The sequence below is a fragment of the Mus pahari genome, chromosome 4 (genome assembly GCF_900095145.1).
Source record: "Mus pahari chromosome 4, PAHARI_EIJ_v1.1, whole genome shotgun sequence".
In the NCBI taxonomy this organism is placed as follows: domain Eukaryota; kingdom Metazoa; phylum Chordata; class Mammalia; order Rodentia; family Muridae; genus Mus; species Mus pahari.
The window spans coordinates 122,982,745-123,001,355 of NC_034593.1; the positions used below are offsets into that span (position 1 = coordinate 122,982,745).

Consider the following 18,611-nt stretch of genomic DNA (forward strand, 5'->3'; position numbering starts at 1 on the left):
CCTGGAACTCACTCTGTAGACCAGGCTGGCCTCGAACTCAGATATCCGCCTGCCTCTGCTTCCTGAGTGCTGGGATTAAAGGCCTGCACCACTACACCCGGCTCTTTTCTTTCATTACTGATATTTGCTTCTTATTAATTAAGTGTTTTAAGGGCCATGAATTAACCTTTTCTTTGAACTTGAAAAGTCTTCGTGTGACTATAAATTACTAGACTGCCATTGTCATTATATTTTATGTACATAGCTCTTCGGATATGTTCATTCCTATTAGCCTGACTAGTTAGCAGGCAGTTTCTAGACTGAGGCTGTTATGAGAGAGGAAGGGGAGGAATGTACCGATTGCCAGCGGTAACCCTTTGCATGTTAGATTATGTACTGATCGCCAGTGGTTACTCTCTGAAGGCTGGATTGTAGGGGTTCTCTACTTGAAGCAATCAGAGTTCAACATCAGCCCTGAAATGTCAAACTTAAGATCAGTAACTTATTTCTCCATATTTTTTTCCATTTTTGGTTATTTAGTTTTAAGGACATTTGTAGAAAAAGATATCCTCACCTCCATGTTTCTGTTTTGGGGATATACATCTTGGTACTATCTTTTTGCTTTCCTTTTTTCCATTAATTTATTTATTCACTTTCTAAAGGGTGTGATGTGTGTTCTCCATGTTGACAGTAATAATAGGAGTTATGAAATGCAGTGATTGTTTACATTCATAAACTTATATGGAGAGTACAGTTCTTAAGAGAGTCCTTTAAAGGGTCCAATCACAACCCCTGCTCCTCCACCCCCATCAGACAGCCCCTCCCCATATCTCCATTTCCCCTCTCCTCTGAGAAGGTGGAGGGCCTCCCTGAGTACCCGTGCACCTTGGCACATCAAGTCACTGCAGGGCAAAGCACATGCCTCCCTGCCGAGGCCAAGCAAGGCAGCAAAAGACTTGGGTGCTGGAAGCCGGGCGTGGTGGCGCACGCCTTTAATCCAGGCGGATTTCTGAGTTCAAGGCCAGCCTGGTCTTCAAAGTGAGTTCCAGGACAGCCAAGGCTATACAGAGAAACCCTGTCTTGGAAAANAAAAAAAAAAAAAAAAAAAAAAGACTTGGGTGCTGGAGATCAAGCTCAGGCAGCTAGAGTGCATGGCAAACACTCTTGCTGAGTCATCTCCTTAGCTCTGTACCACCAATACTTCTGCACTAAGTATTTGCTCACCATGTCCACCAATAATAATTATATTATTATAATAATATATTATAATTATTCCCACAATATACAGGTTCATATAGTTGGGTGGTGGTGGCTTTCCATCCCAGGACTCAGGAGGCAGAGGCAGGCAGATATCTGTGAGTTCAAGGCCAGTGTGGTCTGCAGAGTGAGTTCCAGGACAGTCAGGGCTATTACACAGAGAAACCCTGTCTCAAGGGAAAAACCACACATACACAAACAACAACAAAAAGTATTACCCGAATAAATATTTTTAGTACAGGGTTTAATCTGCTCATGTTAAAAAATTTGCTCTGCCATTGTGATGATGAATTTAGTTGAGAATTTGTATCATAGCCAGTCATGTTGTTTTAAAACTTAAGAAAGTCTCAACATGTTGTCATGACATTTCTTAATGACTTAGCTTTTTGGCGTGGGCCATCATGACAGCTGTTAGGGGCAGAGGCAAGAGGACACTTGGAAGCCTGCCTAGGTGACAAAGCCAAACCCTACTTTAAGACCAGAAAGGAACAGAGAAATGCAGAGCTATTACAAGAAACCTTTAGTGCCTCACAGAGTTCAGGCATACCATTGAGTGTAGATATCTTGCTCAACATGTGTGAGGCCATAGGTTGAGTTCCCAACACTACAATGAAAAACATCCACATAGAGTTTGAAATGTTTTATTTTCCTGTCTCTCTTGGTGCACATGTATGTGTGTGCATGCGTGTATGTACGTGCATGTGTAATGAGAAGACACATGTGCCATGGAACATATGCTGAGTTCAGTAAACAATCATGTGGTGTGGGTTCTGATTTTCTCCTTCAGTATTTACATGGGTTTCAAAGATTAGCATAAATCAAAAGGCTTTATGGCAAGCACTTTTACCTGGCTTCTTAAAATGCTTTCAGAAAATTAAGACTTGTCCTATAAACTGATAGGGCCTCTGAAATATGTTTTAACAACTATCCTTCAATTATACCAGTATATAATATTAATCAACATTGTGAGTAGCTATGTTAGTCTGCATGTTAATATAGTTAGTAGAATTCATATTTGGTACATATACTTATATCTATATAGATGTAATTTTTTTTATATTTCAGGAGCTGCACTCATTGCATTATGGACTCTACTCTGGGCCCTTATAGGTCAACAAGTTCTCCCTGGTGGAAATTTGTTTGGACTTGTAGTTATTTTTTACAGTGCTTTCCTTGGGGGTAAAATTTTAGAAGTCATTAGAATACCTGTAGTGCCTCCCCTCCCACCTCTTCTTGGTAAGTGTATAATCATCTGTATTCTATGTTAATAATTTGTAAATTCTGAACATTATATATTTATAATTTTATCTAATAAGGTATCTAACTTGTAATTATATACATTTACTGTTTATGTATATATAGCTTTCTGTATAGATTTATGCTCTACACACAGATTTTTTTTACAGTCTAATTTTAAAAGTAATTTGCAGATACTGAATATATTATTGACATTATTTTAATATTTAATTCGTTGTAAGCTTAGTTTAAAATGCATTCTAGAAGGAAGAAAATTTAGAAAAGGCTTAAGTTTTGTACATGTCATGAAACTAAAACATTGCATCCATGCCCTGTGAGAACTGTGTAAGCTGTGTGAGCATCATCTGTTGTGTCTGAGCATCTGTTGTATATGTCAATCTGACACTCCTGTATCACTTCTTCATCTTAGTGCTCTGTGATCTGCAGGTGGACAGGAAAGTTAGTAGGAGCATTTTTTCTAAGGTCTCATATCTTCTACGTAACCAATACGTCTAACTAGGCAAAGCACCATCTGAAGAGATTGTCTCAGTACCTCTTAACATGGCCACGATACACTTGCATCCAAATCTCTCTAAATATTTACTGACTCTTTACCCCCTTCTCCACAACTTCTGTCTCTAACTTTTCCATGAACAGTAACATAGCTCTTACTGATGTCTGTGGCCTGTTTAATCACTGGCTAATTCCCCAAGATCAATGCATTAAAAACGGCAACTCTTGTGTCAATTCCTTTATAAAACCTTCTCAGCCCCTGACTCTGCCAAAGTGGAAGAGCCTTCCCGGATCTGACCTCTGCCTCTCATTTTCACTCTCACCCTTGATGTCTGTGTCCTGGCACCACTGCATTGCTAACCATACCGCACCTGCACCACATCTGCACATGTCTGCTCTGCTTTCCTTTACCCATGCACAACTTCTGCTTGTATGCAACCTACCCCGCATTTCCGTCTTAGAGAGATCGGCTTAATCAGATCCACTATGCTCTCTGCTTTCTTTTCCTCCCGCCTGCCTTAGGGATGTTACTGGCTGGTTTCACCATCAGGAATGTTCCGATTATTTATGAATTTGTCCATATTCCTACCACATGGTCTTCAGTTCTAAGAAACACTGCCCTTACTATTATCCTAGTACGAGCTGGGCTTGGACTGGATCCACAGGTAAGTTTCCTATTCAGTTTTGAGTAAAAATTCTTTTACATATTAGAAAATAACAGAAATGAAAAGAAGCAAGATTTTTGGCATAGCTGTTCTAAGTAGAGTCGACATTAAACTAAGATAAAGATCAAAGACTTGACCAAATGGTGGTTTCATAATTTCTATTTCCAGCCATCAGCATTTCTATGAAGAAAAATCACTGATATAAGACCTCTGTTAGTGATCATCTGTAGTAACGTGCATAGAAATAGATGCGCCTTAGGCAGGACTACTAGTAGTTAACTGAGAGACTATCGGCTAGGCACTATTTTCTTCCGGTTAACAAAGGATAGGGTAATTCTGTAAAAGCTTCCTTTCCTCTCTTTTTTCAAAGAGATATCAAAAAATTCAATAATTTGTTTTATGATTATGTATAAATATGTTCATGATTAACTTTATATTATTGCAAAAGCTCATTTAAAATATTTCTTAAAATACTATAATCTGGAGATAAGAAATCTGTTTGAATTATTGAACGGTGACTTATCATGGACATAATAGCTACAGAAATAAGTGTGGGAATTGTATATATAGAGTTAGTGAAATTATACCAAAAGGGTAAATAATTATTACTAGTGGTGATTGAGCCATAAAGAAAATAGAAATTTTTTTCCTTTTGAAATATATTGATTTTTTTTTTTTACTTTTGACATGTTAGTCTTTTTTTATTATTATTATTTCTATTAAATAGTTCACCACCAATTAACTGGTGGGGAAAAGCCAATGGGATATTGTCACTGTAATGTGCAGTGGGAAAATTAAAGAAGGTAGAAATAATAGAGAAATAAATCTTTATTAGTGACTATAGATGCACATTATCAAGGGTGAATTGCTATCCCTTAAAGAAATGGTGTGCTATAATGTTTGCTTAAGTAATTGCCTTGTTGGCCTTTGTAATGATCTAAATGCAACCTTTTCGGTTTCAGGCCTTGAAGCATCTGAAGGGAGTTTGTCTGCGGTTGTCATTTGGCCCATGCTTCCTAGAGGCGTGCTCAGCTGCTCTCTTCTCCCACTTCATTATGAACTTTCCTTGGCAATGGGGGTTCCTACTAGGGTAATATTTTTCCTTTCCTCATAACATGAAATTACACAGTTAAATGTTTTTGATTAAAGCTTTAGATGCTCTGAATATTGTATAGCCAGGCCTCTGCACTGACACTACCGACTCACTCACAGCATGGCTCTCTGTTTGGAATTTAGCTTCTGTTTCTCTTGTAAGCACCGGCACTAAGCACTGCTTTATGTACTGGAACTACCCGTGCACTGCTTTGGTAAAATGACAGTCAAATCTTTTGCCAGTTTTAAAAATGTTGCTCCTTGATTTCTTACTGAATTTCAAATGATTTCTTTTTATTTTATGTGTATGAGTGTTCTGCCTGCATGTATATCTGTGCACTGCATGCATGCTACATCCACAGAAGTGAGAAGAGGGTATCAGATCCCCTGGGAATGGAGTTGCATATGATTGTGAGCTGCCTTGTACACTCTGGAGTTTCAGCCCAGACCCTTGGGAAGAGCAGCCAGTGCTGTTCACTGCTGAGCATCTCTCCAGCTCTCTCTCTGTTTATATCTAGACCAAGTCTTTCATCTAGGTTATACAATCCGAATTTTTCCTTCTAATATGTGACTTGCTTTTTCATTCCTTCCATAATGCTAAATAGTGACTAAAAGAACAGAAATTTATTCTTCAAAGTTCTGAAGACTGGAAAGCCGAGGTGACGAGATTGGCAGCTTTGATGTCTCTTGCAGCCTCTCTGTCTGCCTTTCAGATTGCGACCATCTTTCTGCGCCTTTCCATGGCCTGTCCTCTCCTTGTAGACATCCTTGTGGTCTCTTCCTGATCTGATGAAGCCCTGAGCCTCTGATCCAGGGCCACCTACCTTATGACTGCCTTTAGCTGGTTCTTGGAAGGCTTTCTCTCTGAATCTAGCCTCATTGCTGGTCAGCTTGGCATGTGGATTTGTGAGGACAGGGGACACAGTTCGGTCCATAACCATCCCTAACTTGCCAAACCTTTCTTCCTGTTTTCTCTAACAGTCATCCTTTTCTCTCTCCTAGCCTTTAAGTATAGTAATGATGTAGGGCCAGTCTGAGTCCTTCTCATTCTTCTCTAACTTCTATGGTTTCAAATTCTGTCTTTAAGCTATTAACTTTCAGATACAGCATTCAAGTCCCATTGAGTTCCTTGAGCACAGGAAGCACCAGGCAGCTTCTCCAAGTGACACTGCCACATCAGAAGATGAGGACCCTGTCTCTCCAGTCAGAGGTTGTACCCATCTCAGACACCAGAAATTACCATGGGAAATGGTTAGCGTCTCACTTTATATCCCATACTTACTGCAGCAGTGAATGAGCATCTTTGAAGACTTTGCTGATTCTTCTGTGAGCTTCTCACATGTTAGCTCCTTTTTACGTTTGTCATGATGGTTTCAGTCTCGCATTATTTCAGTTTTACAGATGGAAAAACAGTTATGGGATAGATGAATCACTTCAAGTTACACAGCCTGTAGGGAGTGTATTGTAGTCTGAACACAGGGTTTCCATGCTCAGCCCTGTATGTGTGTGACTGACACTTATCATAAGGTGACATTTCAAGTCAGGTTAAGGAAGTTTTAGTCAAAAAGCATATTAAGGAAATTAGAATATTATTTGAGGAGAAACTACATTTTGATATTTTTTCTTCCAGTACATGTCAAATAAAGTAAAGACTGAAAATGTTTAAGTTAAAAGGTTGAAAGTAGAAAACATTCAGATTTCTTTGTTTTTCAGACAGTGTTTCTCTGTGTAGCCTGGCCATCTTGAAATATAGACCAGGCCAGCCTTGAACCCAGAGATTACCACCCTCTGCCTCCCTAGTGTTGGTATCAAAGGCATGGTGCCACCACCACTGGGCTCAGATTTCTTTCTTTTTTTTTTTTTTTAAGTTCACAAGACAAAACATTTGTTTGTTTTAAATAGGCAGGTAGAGTGAGCAGTGGTGATATACAGCATGCTACCTAGAAACACACATGGGTCACGACATGGTTAAATGTGACCTCAGTGTGTATGGCCTGACAGTTATGTGTTGGTGGGGGAAAGATGCACACTGCTCGTTCAGGAGTGCTCAAGAATGCCACGTATCACCTGTCCCTGCGCACCACAGCAAATCTCGTGAATCTTTCCCTCCTGCCTGGCTCTGTTTTGTCTCTGTTGGCATGTGGCTTCCTAATCTCCCCATTCATTTTTAACAGTGTCTCAATGAGGAAATTTAAAATTTGATTTTTGTTTTCTGTTTTATGGTTGGTTCAATTTGTAGAATATCACAGGCTTCCTAATACAAGCTTTTAGGCTTAGGCAAGTGCATTGGCCACTGTCAGGCCATTTTCATTTTGTTCTGTGAGGCAGGAGCCGAGGTGCAGCTGCGTTGCTTTTCTGCAAGAGTTTATACTTGTCCCCACACCAGTTACTGCACTGTAATGGCTTTGCCAGAAAATCATTATTTATACTTATATATAATAACTATTTAGTATTTTACAGGATTGGATTATTTGTTCTGAGTTCTTTCCATTTTCACACTCATTTTAGATTAGTTTGTCAATTATTATTTAAAGATAGCTTCTTGGATTTTTTTCTTTTTTTTTTTTTAAATATTTACTTATTTATTTTATGTATGCGAGTATACTCTTGCTTTTTTCAGACACACCAGAAGAGGGCATCAGATCTTATTACAGATGGTTGTGAGCCACCATGTGGTTGCTGGGATTTGAACTCAGGACCTCTGGAAGAGCAGTCAGTGCTCTTAACCACTGAGCCATCTCTCCAGCCCCCGCTTCTTGGATTTTTAATGTGATTGAATTGACTCTATAGATAATTTCGAATTGGTTACCTTACACATTGTAGAATCTAAGATGGTGAACTGACCTATCTATTGAATTGAGTCTTACTTAATTTTTTTTTTTTTTCAAGGTGTTTCACGTGGGAGAGGTTTATTAAGCGGGAGTGGGGAGCAGCGAAGCGGGTAGAAGGGTAGAGAAGAATAGAGAGCTTACTTAATTTTTCAATCAATGTTTTATAGTTTGCAGGTATTTAATGTAAATATGATACTGGCTTTTACGGTTGATTCCTAAGTATTTTTGTTTTTTTGATACTCTTATAAAGTTGGGTTATTTATTTATCGTTTTTCTTTTTGCATTGTCAAGACAGGCTTTCTCTGTGTAAGAGCCCTGGCTGTCTTTGAATGCGCACTGTAGACCAAGCTGGCTTCAAACTCACAGAGAGCTGCCTGCTTTTGCCTTCCTACAGCTGGGATTAAAGGTGTATGCCACCAGGCCCAGCAAAGTGTTTTTTTTTTTAACTTTAAAATTATCCATTGCTAGTCTATAGAAAATGTAGTATTCATACACACACATATTTGTGCATTTAATGTGGATTTTTGTTTGTTTTAAAGATGTATTTATTTTTATTTTATGAGTGCTTGCCTAATGAATGAATGTGCACCGTGTGCGTGTCTGGTACCCACAGAGTTTGTTTGCATAGACTTTTATAGAACTGAATGGAAAATTTTGCCTGCTAATTATTCCTGCTTTGAATTACCCTTGAGCTATATCTATTTGGATTTTACATTTTGTAGATGAATTGCTGATGTCTGAGAACTGTACTTAGAGTGTTATTGGCCAAGTCTGTGTATTTTTATTATTTAGGGGACTCCTGCAGTAAAAGTCGGGTTCTGGTTGCTCCCTGTACAGTATCTACCTTTCCTCTGATACCAGACTTTTATATTTCATGATTTATACAGGCTATGCTTTTTGTCAGCTTGACACAAATAGGATTATATAGAAGGGAGCATCAGTTGAGAAAGTTCCTCCATTATATTGCTTGTAGGCAAGTCTATGGGGTGTTTTCTTGACTAAAGCTTGATATGGAAGGGACTAACCCACTGGGGGCAGTGACCTCCCTGGACAGGTGGTCCTGCATACCATAAAGAAGTAGATGCACCAAGCCATGAGGAGCAAGCCAGCAAGCAGTGAGCATTGTCTTTTCATCAGCTCCTGCCTTCAGGTTCCAGCCTTGAGTTCCTGCCCTGACTTCTCTCCATGATGGACTGTGAGCCAGAAGATTAAATAAAACCCTTTCCTCCCCCAAGTTGCTTTTGGTCACGGTCTTTACCAAAACAGTACAAACCAAATTAAGACAGAAATGTGTACCAGTATCATGGAGTATTACTATGACAAACCTGACTATATTGTTTGGGAGAGGATGTGGATGGGATTTGGGACATTGGGCTAGAAAAGCCATTGGTGCTCAGAGCTTGATGAATTGTTGAAGGATCTTGGAAGATGGGGATGCTGAAAGGGATACAGATAATGGAGACCTGGCTTGTAAAGTTTCAAAGGGAAGCAAAGACTCTACCTAGGCCATTCATGTAATATTTTCTATTAAGACGATCAGCTAGAGCTGAAGAATCAATGGTGATGAAAAGAGACCTGAACCACTGAAGTCAAACCTTTGCTTTATGCCGATTACTAGGTTAATGGGTATACTCCCTGGGGCTGAGAAATCAGTGGTGATTAAGAAGAGATCTGCTGGGCTGGTGAGATGGCTGAGTGGGTAAGAGCGCCCGACTGCTCTTCCAAAGGTCCGGAGTTCAAATCCCAGCAACCACATGGTGGCTCACAACCATCCGTAACAAGATCTGACACCCTCTTCTGGAGTGTCTGAGGACAGCTACAGTGTACTTACATTAAATAAATAAATAAATAAATAAATAAATAAATAAATAAATAGAAGAGATCTGCTTCACTGTGTGAAATCTCAGCATATTTCCCAAGTGTCAGCACACAGAAGTTGTGGTCCAGAGAGGGTCAAGGCTGTTTCTCATGCAGACAGCTTAACTTGGTAATATGTAAGAGTTTCCCAGGTGGCCATGGTTTTGCATGAAGGGCCTATGGAGAGCTTGGCACTGTGAAGGGCCAAGAAAGTCCAGCGGTGAAGGTTCAGCTTGTAGTGGAAACCCCGGAATTGGAGGGCTCATGGTGAAAGACTGTAGCCTGGGAACATGCAGTCTGAAAGAGGCCACTGGTAAAGATGCAGCCTGTGAGATAACCACATGTTGGAAATGCAAGAACAGTAGGATGGCTGCCAAGAATTGGGACAGATGTGGGATGGAGCCAGCTTGAGCCTATGAGACAAGCTGTGTGTGCTGTAGATGGCAGAGCCAGTGACATGGGGCTGCAAGACCATTGGAGCCTAGAGGATCATGAGTGGATTCCAGATGCCAAGAGCTGGACTTTTTACACTGTTGGACTTCGGTTTTGCTTTGGATTGAGTGTGGCTATACCCTAGTTCTTCTCTTCTAGAATAAGGATTATTTAACTTGTTTTATTTATTTATTATTTATTTATTTATTTATTTTACAGGTGAGTACACAGAAACTTTGGAGTTTTAAAGAAATTTTGCATATTTTTAAAAGAGTAAACTGTTTTTCATTTGTTTGTTTGGGTTTTTTTTTTTTTTTGTCTTTTTTAGTTTTTTGAGATAGGGTTTCTTTGTGTGGGCCTGTCTGTCCTAATTCATTATGTAGACCAGACTTGCCTTGGACTCAGATCTGCCTACCTCTGCCTCCTGAGTGCAGGGATTAAAGGTGTGTACCAGGATGGCCAGCATAAAAGATTGTATTTAAAGTGTTTCTTTTTAAGATAAGATATTACTATGTAGTCCTGGCCAGTCTAGAACTTACTCTGCAGACCAGGTGGTCCTTGATCTCACCTGCCTCTAAAGTGAGGTTTAAAGATAGTTGGAATATGATTTATATTATGATATTCATAACATGAAATCTTGGGGATAAGCAAGAAAGGAAAGGTTATGGCTTAATAGTAATGTATTGGCCCATCAAGTTGACAAGGGCTCACTTTTTTTTTGGTAGATTGTTTTTGTCAACCTGACGTAAACAGGGGTCATCTAGGAAGAAAATATCTTCAACTGAAAGAAAAATGCCTCCTTCAAATTGGTCTGTAGGCTAAGTTTGGTCATGGTATTTATCATAGAAATAGAAACCAAACTAGGACAATTTTCCTCCAAATCTCATATTATTTAATGGTTAGGTATTTACATATTTTAGACTTTGCAATAACTGGAGAATGCTACCTGTTCTACTTATGTGTTAAGGAGAAAGGACACTTTGATTAAACCAGATAGCCAAAGTTTTCTAGAAGTAAAAGTCCTAGAATTGGATTCTTATATAAGTTATGTGTTAAGAAAGCTCTCAGTAGAAAATGCTATGTAAATGAAGCCATATAAGATTTGGGAAAACTGGGGCTGGAGAGATGGATCAGCGGTTAAGAGCACTGACTGCTCTTCCAAAAGTCCTGAGTTCAATTCCCAGCAACCACATAATGGCTCACAACCGTCTGTAATGGGATCTGATGACCTCTTTTGGTATGTCTGAAGACAGCTACAATGTACTGATATAAATGAAATAAATCCTTTTTAAAAACATATGTATTTAAAAAAAATATTTGGGAAAATTACAAAAAAAAATTTTTTTTGCAGTTAATTACTCAATGAACCTTCAAATGGTCTAGTAGAATAGAAAGCCACAGCCAGGTGTAATGGTGCACGCTTTTAATTTAGCTCTCTGAAGGTGGAGATGGGGGATCTCTGTGAGTTCAAGGCCAGCCTGGTCTACCTAGCAAATTCCAGGACAGCCAGCGCTGTAGAAAGAGACCCTGTCTCAAAACAAACAAAAAAATAGACAACTTCAAACTCTCCTTCACTGAAAGATGCATGAGCCTTCTAACATAATATGGAGCAGATTACCTTTGTGAGAATTGTAGACGTCACTGCAGATGTTACAATATCCCCAGCAAATACAAGCTAAGAAATTGTGAATTGGATTAGTAAAACTGATGCACTTAACAGCCATACCCCATGTGGTTTTGCCTCTCTGAACAATGAAGTTCTCACTTCCCAGGTTAGAGTTTGGTAATGATATCTTGAGTATGAAACTGAATTTTGGCCGAGCAGTGGTGGCACATACCTTTAATCCCAGCACTTGGGAGGCAGAGGCAGGTAGATTTCTGAGTTCAAGCCTAACCTGGTCTACAGAGTGAGTTCTAGGACAGCCAGGGCTATACAGAAAAAAATCTGTCTCGGGGGAGGGGGGAAGTAACTGAGTTTACCTGCAATAAAAGCAAATATTGACTAAGGTAGTTATATCATACTTTTAAAGTTTTTGCTGAGATAATGAAACAGTATCCAAAATGAGTTGTACATATGTAAAAAGCATATACCTGCTAGGAACTTAGTATCTTCAATATATAAAGAATTCTACAACTCAACTTTTTAAAAGTTATTTAGCTAGGCATGGGGCCTTGTGCCTATAATTCCAGTACTTAGAAAGGTTGTTTTGAGTTCAAGGCCAGTCTGGGATACAGAGTAAGACACTTTCTCACAAGAAGCATGTGTGTGTGTGTGTGTGTGTGTGCGCGCGCGCGCGCACGCGCGCCAAAGACATTTCTCCACAGAAAATATACAAATGGCCAACAAGCATCTGAAATGTTTGTCATCTGTAAGTATTAGAAAACAAAATTTAAAAAATATATCTCTGCATACATTAGGCTTACATGTATGTATAATATTGGCAAGGATGTGGAGAAACAATGTGTTTTGCTGGTGGGATTATGAAGTGGTAGAGTCACTATGTAAGTAGAGCATCCACTGTGTGCAGTTACAGTGCCTTTAAATGGGTAACATATCTTTTTTTTTTCTTTTTTTTTTTTTTAAAGATTTATTTATTTATTTTATGTAAGTACATTGTAGCTGTCTTCAGACACTCCAGAAGAGGGAGTCAGATCTTGTTATGGATGGTTATGAGCCACCATGTGGTTGCTGGGATTTGAACTCCAGACCTTTGGAAGAGCAGTCGGGTGCTCTTACCCACTGAGCCATCTCACCAGCCCCGTAACATATCTTTTGCAGCAATGTGTAGACACATTAGGCTTGTTTTTCCCTTCTGAAATCCTCCTGTGTTGATTGCACTTGAAATACTGGCTTCTTATCCCTTGAGGAGTCTCCTGTTGGCTGCTAGTTATGTTACAAATTTTCTAATTGTATTGACATCTTCATTTTAAATGATGTAAGGCTAGAGGAGAGGCCTACAATTTGTGCTCCGTCCAATTTCTTAAGACACATCTTTGTGAAGTTTTACCCAGCACTAAATAACATGCACAGTGCCCTATCATGATGAAATGACTTCCACTCAGAAGCATAATGATGTCCTGTGAAATGAACAACAAAATACCAGTTGCCTAAACGGACAGATGGGTTCTCAAAGTCTGTCTTTCAGTTTTGTCCTAGGCGCTGTCTCTCCTGCTGTTGTCGTTCCCAACATGCTAATGTTGCAAGAGAATGGATATGGTATTGAGAAAGGCATCCCGACCTTACTAGTGGCTGCTAGCAGTATGGACGATATTGTGGCCATCACTGGATTCAACACATTCTTGAGCATAGTCTTTTCCTCGGGTAAATAAAATTACAACCTTTTTCTGTAGTCCTTATGCTGGGTTTATGACATTCCTTCTGTGTTTATTAACCAAGGCTTTAATATCTCTTTATTCTTCATAGAAAGCTCATCTTGACCAGGTAAGGTGCTTCAGTAGATCTTTTAAAAATTAAAAAATACAAGTCGGGCATGGTGGCGCACGCCTTTAATCCCAGCACTCGGGAGGCAGAGGCAGGCAGAATTCTGAGTTCAAGGACAACCAGGGCTATACAGAGAAACCCTGTCTCGAAAAAAAAAATATTAAAAAATACTACAAATTCTCCAAAAGCCCCCAAATAATGTGTAACAAAATGACTTCATTTTTGTGCTGAACTTTTCTAATTAGTTTATCTTCATCTTTGACATTGATCTAGTTTTGGTGCTTTGGAATCTTGTCAGTTTTCACTAAGTAAATTATAAGCAGTAGTATTAATAGTGTTACTAATACATTGACTGTTTTTCAGATGTATGTTGTTTAGCATCCTAATAACATGCTCCTTGGTATTAAGACAATTCAAACCTTCAAAGCTGGGCCAACAGTGCCCTTTTGGTAGTGTTAAGGCAGAAATCTTAATGCACCAGTTCAGACTCACAAGCTAGTATTTCGTCTTGACCAGTTTGGCAGATACTGTGAAAGTAGAAACTGGGCTCACAGAGAGCCCAGACTGCAGTGAAGTGCAAAAAGCCACCATCATATCACTAGAGGCTATGCTGTCATGGGTGCTGTAGTGCCTAGGCTTCACCGCTGCTGAGAACCCACTGGGGTGACCTAGACACAATAAGTGTTAGGTCCACACAGCCAAGGAGAATACACTGGAATTCCAGTTGATTAGAGGCCCTGGAAAGACAATATGCTCAAAGCATTCACGGGGGAAACAGATGGGAGCCCAACTGGAATGTAGAATTCAGCTTTGACCAGTACAGGGAACTGAAGTGATTTGCAAAGGAAGTTGCATCTTCTCCTCGGACTCTGGATGGATGAAATTGCAGATGCCTTTCCGTGTAAACTAAATGCTTGTTTTTCAGAGTTGGATTGGCAGACACAATTTTCTTTTTTTGAAAGAAGTTTACCATGAAGTCAGTCCGTCACAGCCAGAAGTCCCTCAACCCCGGCTTCTACCCCCAACACTCCCAGCAAGTACTCTAAGACTTGAAAAGGCATAGCACTGTCTGTGGCCATGGTGGTTCTGGCCGTCATGGTGTTGGAACATCACATAACTCTAGACAAGACCTGGAGGAGGAGTGACCCCTTGGCCCTCCTAGAGCTTGGGGAATTGGCAACACTGCTGGCATTAGGCACAGAAAGCACCAGGCTCTCCAGCCAAATAACTGCTGTGCTGTGAGTGAGGTGACCTGAAGTGAGAAGCTGACAAAGACCCTAATGGCCAAGGTGAGAATGCCAGAAGGTGCCATTCTAACACAGGACATGCTCATTAGGAAGATAAGTGAGCACAGAGGCTGCCCTTCTGAAGACATATTTATGTCGTTGTTGAAAATCTGTTGACGGAGATGATAACCACAGAATTGGGTGGAAAACACATAGCAAGAAAATCAGGTCTCAAAAGTGCTATGTGGAATTCTTGGCTTTAAGAATATTTTCAAAAGTGAGCATGTCCACAGGCATTAATGCTCGGATTATCTGCAGTATTTAAAGTTCCATTGTCTGTGTTGTGGAAGCATTAAGGTGGTTTTAGTTTGAAAAGTGGTGTGAAAAGAGCTGGGTGTGGTAGTAGGCCTGCATCCTCAGCATTTTAGGAGAAGGGGAGGGGATTACATGACCCAGGAGTTCAAGGCCAGCTAGACTCTGTCTCCTGTTTTTAAAATTGGAAAATTAAGATAATAAAATCTGTAATTGCCATCCTGATATATTTCTCAGCCTTATTATATAAACCTTCTCTTTCTCACCTCTCTTCTCTTTCTGTCTCTCACTTTTCTGTGTGTTTCTGTGTCTCAGTGTGTACCTGTGTGCATGTGTAGCCTTGTGCATGTGTGTACACAGGTGCATGTGGAGGCCAGAGGTTGCCATTGGATGTTTCCCTCAGTCATTCTCCATTTTATTTGTTGGGACAGGATCCTTCCCTGTGCCTGCCGCTCAACAGTTTGGCAAGGCTGACTGGCCAGTGAGTTCTAGAGATCCTCCTGTGTCTACCTTCTCAGGCCTGGGACTAGAGATACCTGTTTTTTTACATGCAGAGGATCCACATCAGTTTCTCAGACCTGCCATCTAGTATTTTACTAATAGGGCCATCCCCCTAACCTTCTGCCATTGTTCTTATTTTTAAAAAATCTCTGAACATTGACCATACTGTTGGCAGGGAAACCTTGTGGCATATAGATAAAAGTATTTACCAGCGAGAAGCACAGCAAGATAATTCTCAAAAAGAAAGTGTTGTACTCTTGAGGGGGAGTTTGTCCTTTTATGTAGCAGTTAAGAGAAGTTTTTTGGCCTTGCCTCCTGGGCCATATATGTGCAATTGCATTTTAATAGAGTTCAGGAGGGCAGCTCACTAGCTTTAAGTTGTAAGTTGAAAAAGGCCACTGTCCTTAAAACTGACCATTAGGAATGAGGGGCCAGTAACAGGCTCTAATTGTTTATGGCATTACAGTCCACTGGGACAGCATCTAAGCAGTTAGAGTCCCACCATTAGGGAGTGGAGAGTTGTGCTTTTTATTTTTGGCCCCTTTATTTTTGACTTTATTACTTCATATATTGGTACTATGGCGGATAGGGTAGGGGTAGGGGATATGGGATGCATGCACAGGCCATGTGTAGAGGTCAGAGGGCAACGTTCAGGACTTGGTTCTCTCCTTTTTTTATTTTAAGTTTTTTTTTTTTAATGTATATGTTTGCTACCTGTATATGGCTTCCCTCAGAGTTCAAAGACAACATCAGGTGTGGCGCTGCAATCACAGGCAGCTGTGTGCTGCCCACTGCAAATGCTAAAAACGACTTTCAGCCTCTGAACAGGCTGTCCGTCCTAGCTCTGGAGTCATCTCCACCCCTGTTCTCTCCTTTCAATCCCGAGTCCTGGGCATTGGATCAAATGCCAGGCTTGCGTGGCAAGTGCTTTTATACCTGCTGAGCCAGCCCATCAGTCCTAATTTTTTCAATTTCTATTGATTTTTTAAAATTTTTATGTTCATGTGTGTTTTGCCTATGTTTGTTTGTATGTTTGTGCACCGCATGTGTTCAGTGCCCACAGAAGCCAGAAGAGGGTGTTGGATCATTTGAACTGGAGTTACAGATGGTTATTAGCCACCATGGGGGTCTTGAACCGAACCCAGATCCTCTGCAAAAGAGGCCAGTGCCCTTAACTGCTGAGCCATCTTTCCAACCCTTTAACAGCTCCAGTTTTTACCATTCATTGCTACACATAATCTAAATTATTTTGCTGTTAACTTTATTATCACAAACATACTTTTCATATAAAAAATAGTTTGTCTTGAGACAGGATAGCTGTTGTTACAGTAGCTGGCATGGAATTCATTGTCTTACTTGTCAAGGCTACCAAACAACTAGGACTAGTTACACATAACAGTCCAGGGAATATTTTTTGTCATTTTGAGTGATTGTATAGTGTTAGTGCTTCAGAATTACTAACCTGTACAAGATTGTAATTGACTACAATACTTACTATTAAAATAATAACTTGGCTGAGTATCTTATGTAGAAATATCTGTATCTGGACTAAGTGTTTTCTTCCCTTTCTGCTTTAATTTTGTTTGCTTTGAGACAGTCTCACTGCCTAGCCCAGGCTGGCCTGGAACTCACTATGTGGCCCAGGCTAGCCTTCCACTTACTGCAATTCTCCTGTCTCAGGCTCCCCAGTACTAGATTAAAGGTATGAGCCACCACTCTTGGTCTTTTTTTTTTTTCCATTTTCTGAGACAGGGTTTCTCTGTGTAGCCCTGGCTGTTCTGGAACTCACTCTGTAGACCAGGCTGGCCTTGAACTCAGAAATCCGCCTGCCTCTGCCTCCTGAGTGCTGGGATTAAAGGCGTGTGCCAACACGCCTGGCCACTCTTGGTTTCTTAATGGAGAAAGGAAAGTATCTTCTGCAAATTGTGATGGGGAAATTTCATGTCCTTCCACAAAAGAGTAAAATTAAGGAGAAGCTTTATGACATTGAGCTTGGCAATAGTTTCTTAGATGTAACACTAACATTCACCAGCTACAAAAGCAAATATTGGTATAATATGGATATTAAACTTAGAAATGTACATACCACACCAACCAGAGTGGAAGTACGGCACTTGAAATTGGAGAATGTTGTCACATGATGGGTTGATAACATGAAGATTATGTGGACAAACTGTAACTCAAGAACAAGAAAATGCCTCCGACTAAAATGAAAGAGGAAGCCCTTGCTATAGTCTGAAAGTTTACATGTCTCCAGATTTCACAGTGTGACATCTGAGCTCTGGCCTCTAGGGAATGATGAGAGTGAGCAGTCCTCACAGGCGCTTTCCAAAGGTACCACTGGAGCTCTTCCTCCTCGGGAGACTGCAGAGAAGAGGACCTGGGAGGAAAAGACTTATACCAGATTCCAAAGCTAGTGATGTTTGCCTTCTTGCTCTCCAGAATTGAGAAAAGTAAATCTAGATTGTTTGCAGATGACTCATGCTTACAGACTGGAATTAGACGTGAAAGAAGAGACACAGATCACTAACAGGCATCTGAAGAATGTTCTCTTTGTGTCTCATTGTGTACATGTGTGTGCACGGATGCGGGTGAAAGATATGCCATGGCATGCGCGTGGAATCAGAGAACTGCTTCAGGTGTCAGTCCTGGCCTTGGACCTTGTGTTGAGACTAAGTCTCATTGTTCACTGCTCTGTTCACTAAGTTCTGAGCCTGGAGCTTTCAAAAATGCCATCTCTACCTTCCCTCTCTCTAATGGTCACTAGGGTTACAAATGTCTACAGTAATACTTCATCTGGCTTTCTAATGTGGGTTCTGGAATTCCAATTCAGATCATCCGGCTTGCAGGGCAACACGACCCACTGAGCCATCTCTTTAGCCCCAGATTTTAAGGTTTTCTGTATATAAGGTCAGTCCACTTAAGAGAGATTTTTTTTTCCTTTCCAATTTGGATGCCTTTTATTTTTCTTCTTGCCTATTATTTTTGGCTAGAACTCCCAGTACCTTGAGAATAGAGTTGGGGAAAATGTCATGATCATCCTATTTCTGATCTTTAAAAGAAAAAATTCATTTCACTGGTCCATATAAAGTTAGCTGCAGGCTTTTCTTCTAGGGCTTTATCAGGAGGTAAATTGCTTCCATTCTGAGTAACTTCATCATGAAAGATTGTTGGATTTGTCAAATGCTGCATTGAACAAGGTGGTCTTGTGATTTCTGTCTCCTCTTCTTCCTCCTCCTCCTCCTCCTCCTCCTCCTCCTCCTCCTCC

At 40.3% G+C, this 18,611-nt stretch overlaps 1 protein-coding gene across 1 annotated transcript in view; it reads left to right on the forward strand.

Moving 5' to 3' along the window:
- The window catches only part of Slc9b1 (solute carrier family 9 member B1), a 41,156-nt gene that overhangs the window by 13,425 nt on the left and 9,120 nt on the right, over positions 1-18,611 (forward strand). The window contains exons 6-9 of the mRNA XM_021196970.2: positions 2,302-2,472; positions 3,508-3,650; positions 4,613-4,740; positions 13,009-13,184. Coding sequence (XP_021052629.1) covers positions 2,302-2,472; positions 3,508-3,650; positions 4,613-4,740; positions 13,009-13,184 — 618 coding nt within the window. The remainder of the gene's footprint in view (positions 1-2,301; positions 2,473-3,507; positions 3,651-4,612; positions 4,741-13,008; positions 13,185-18,611) is intronic.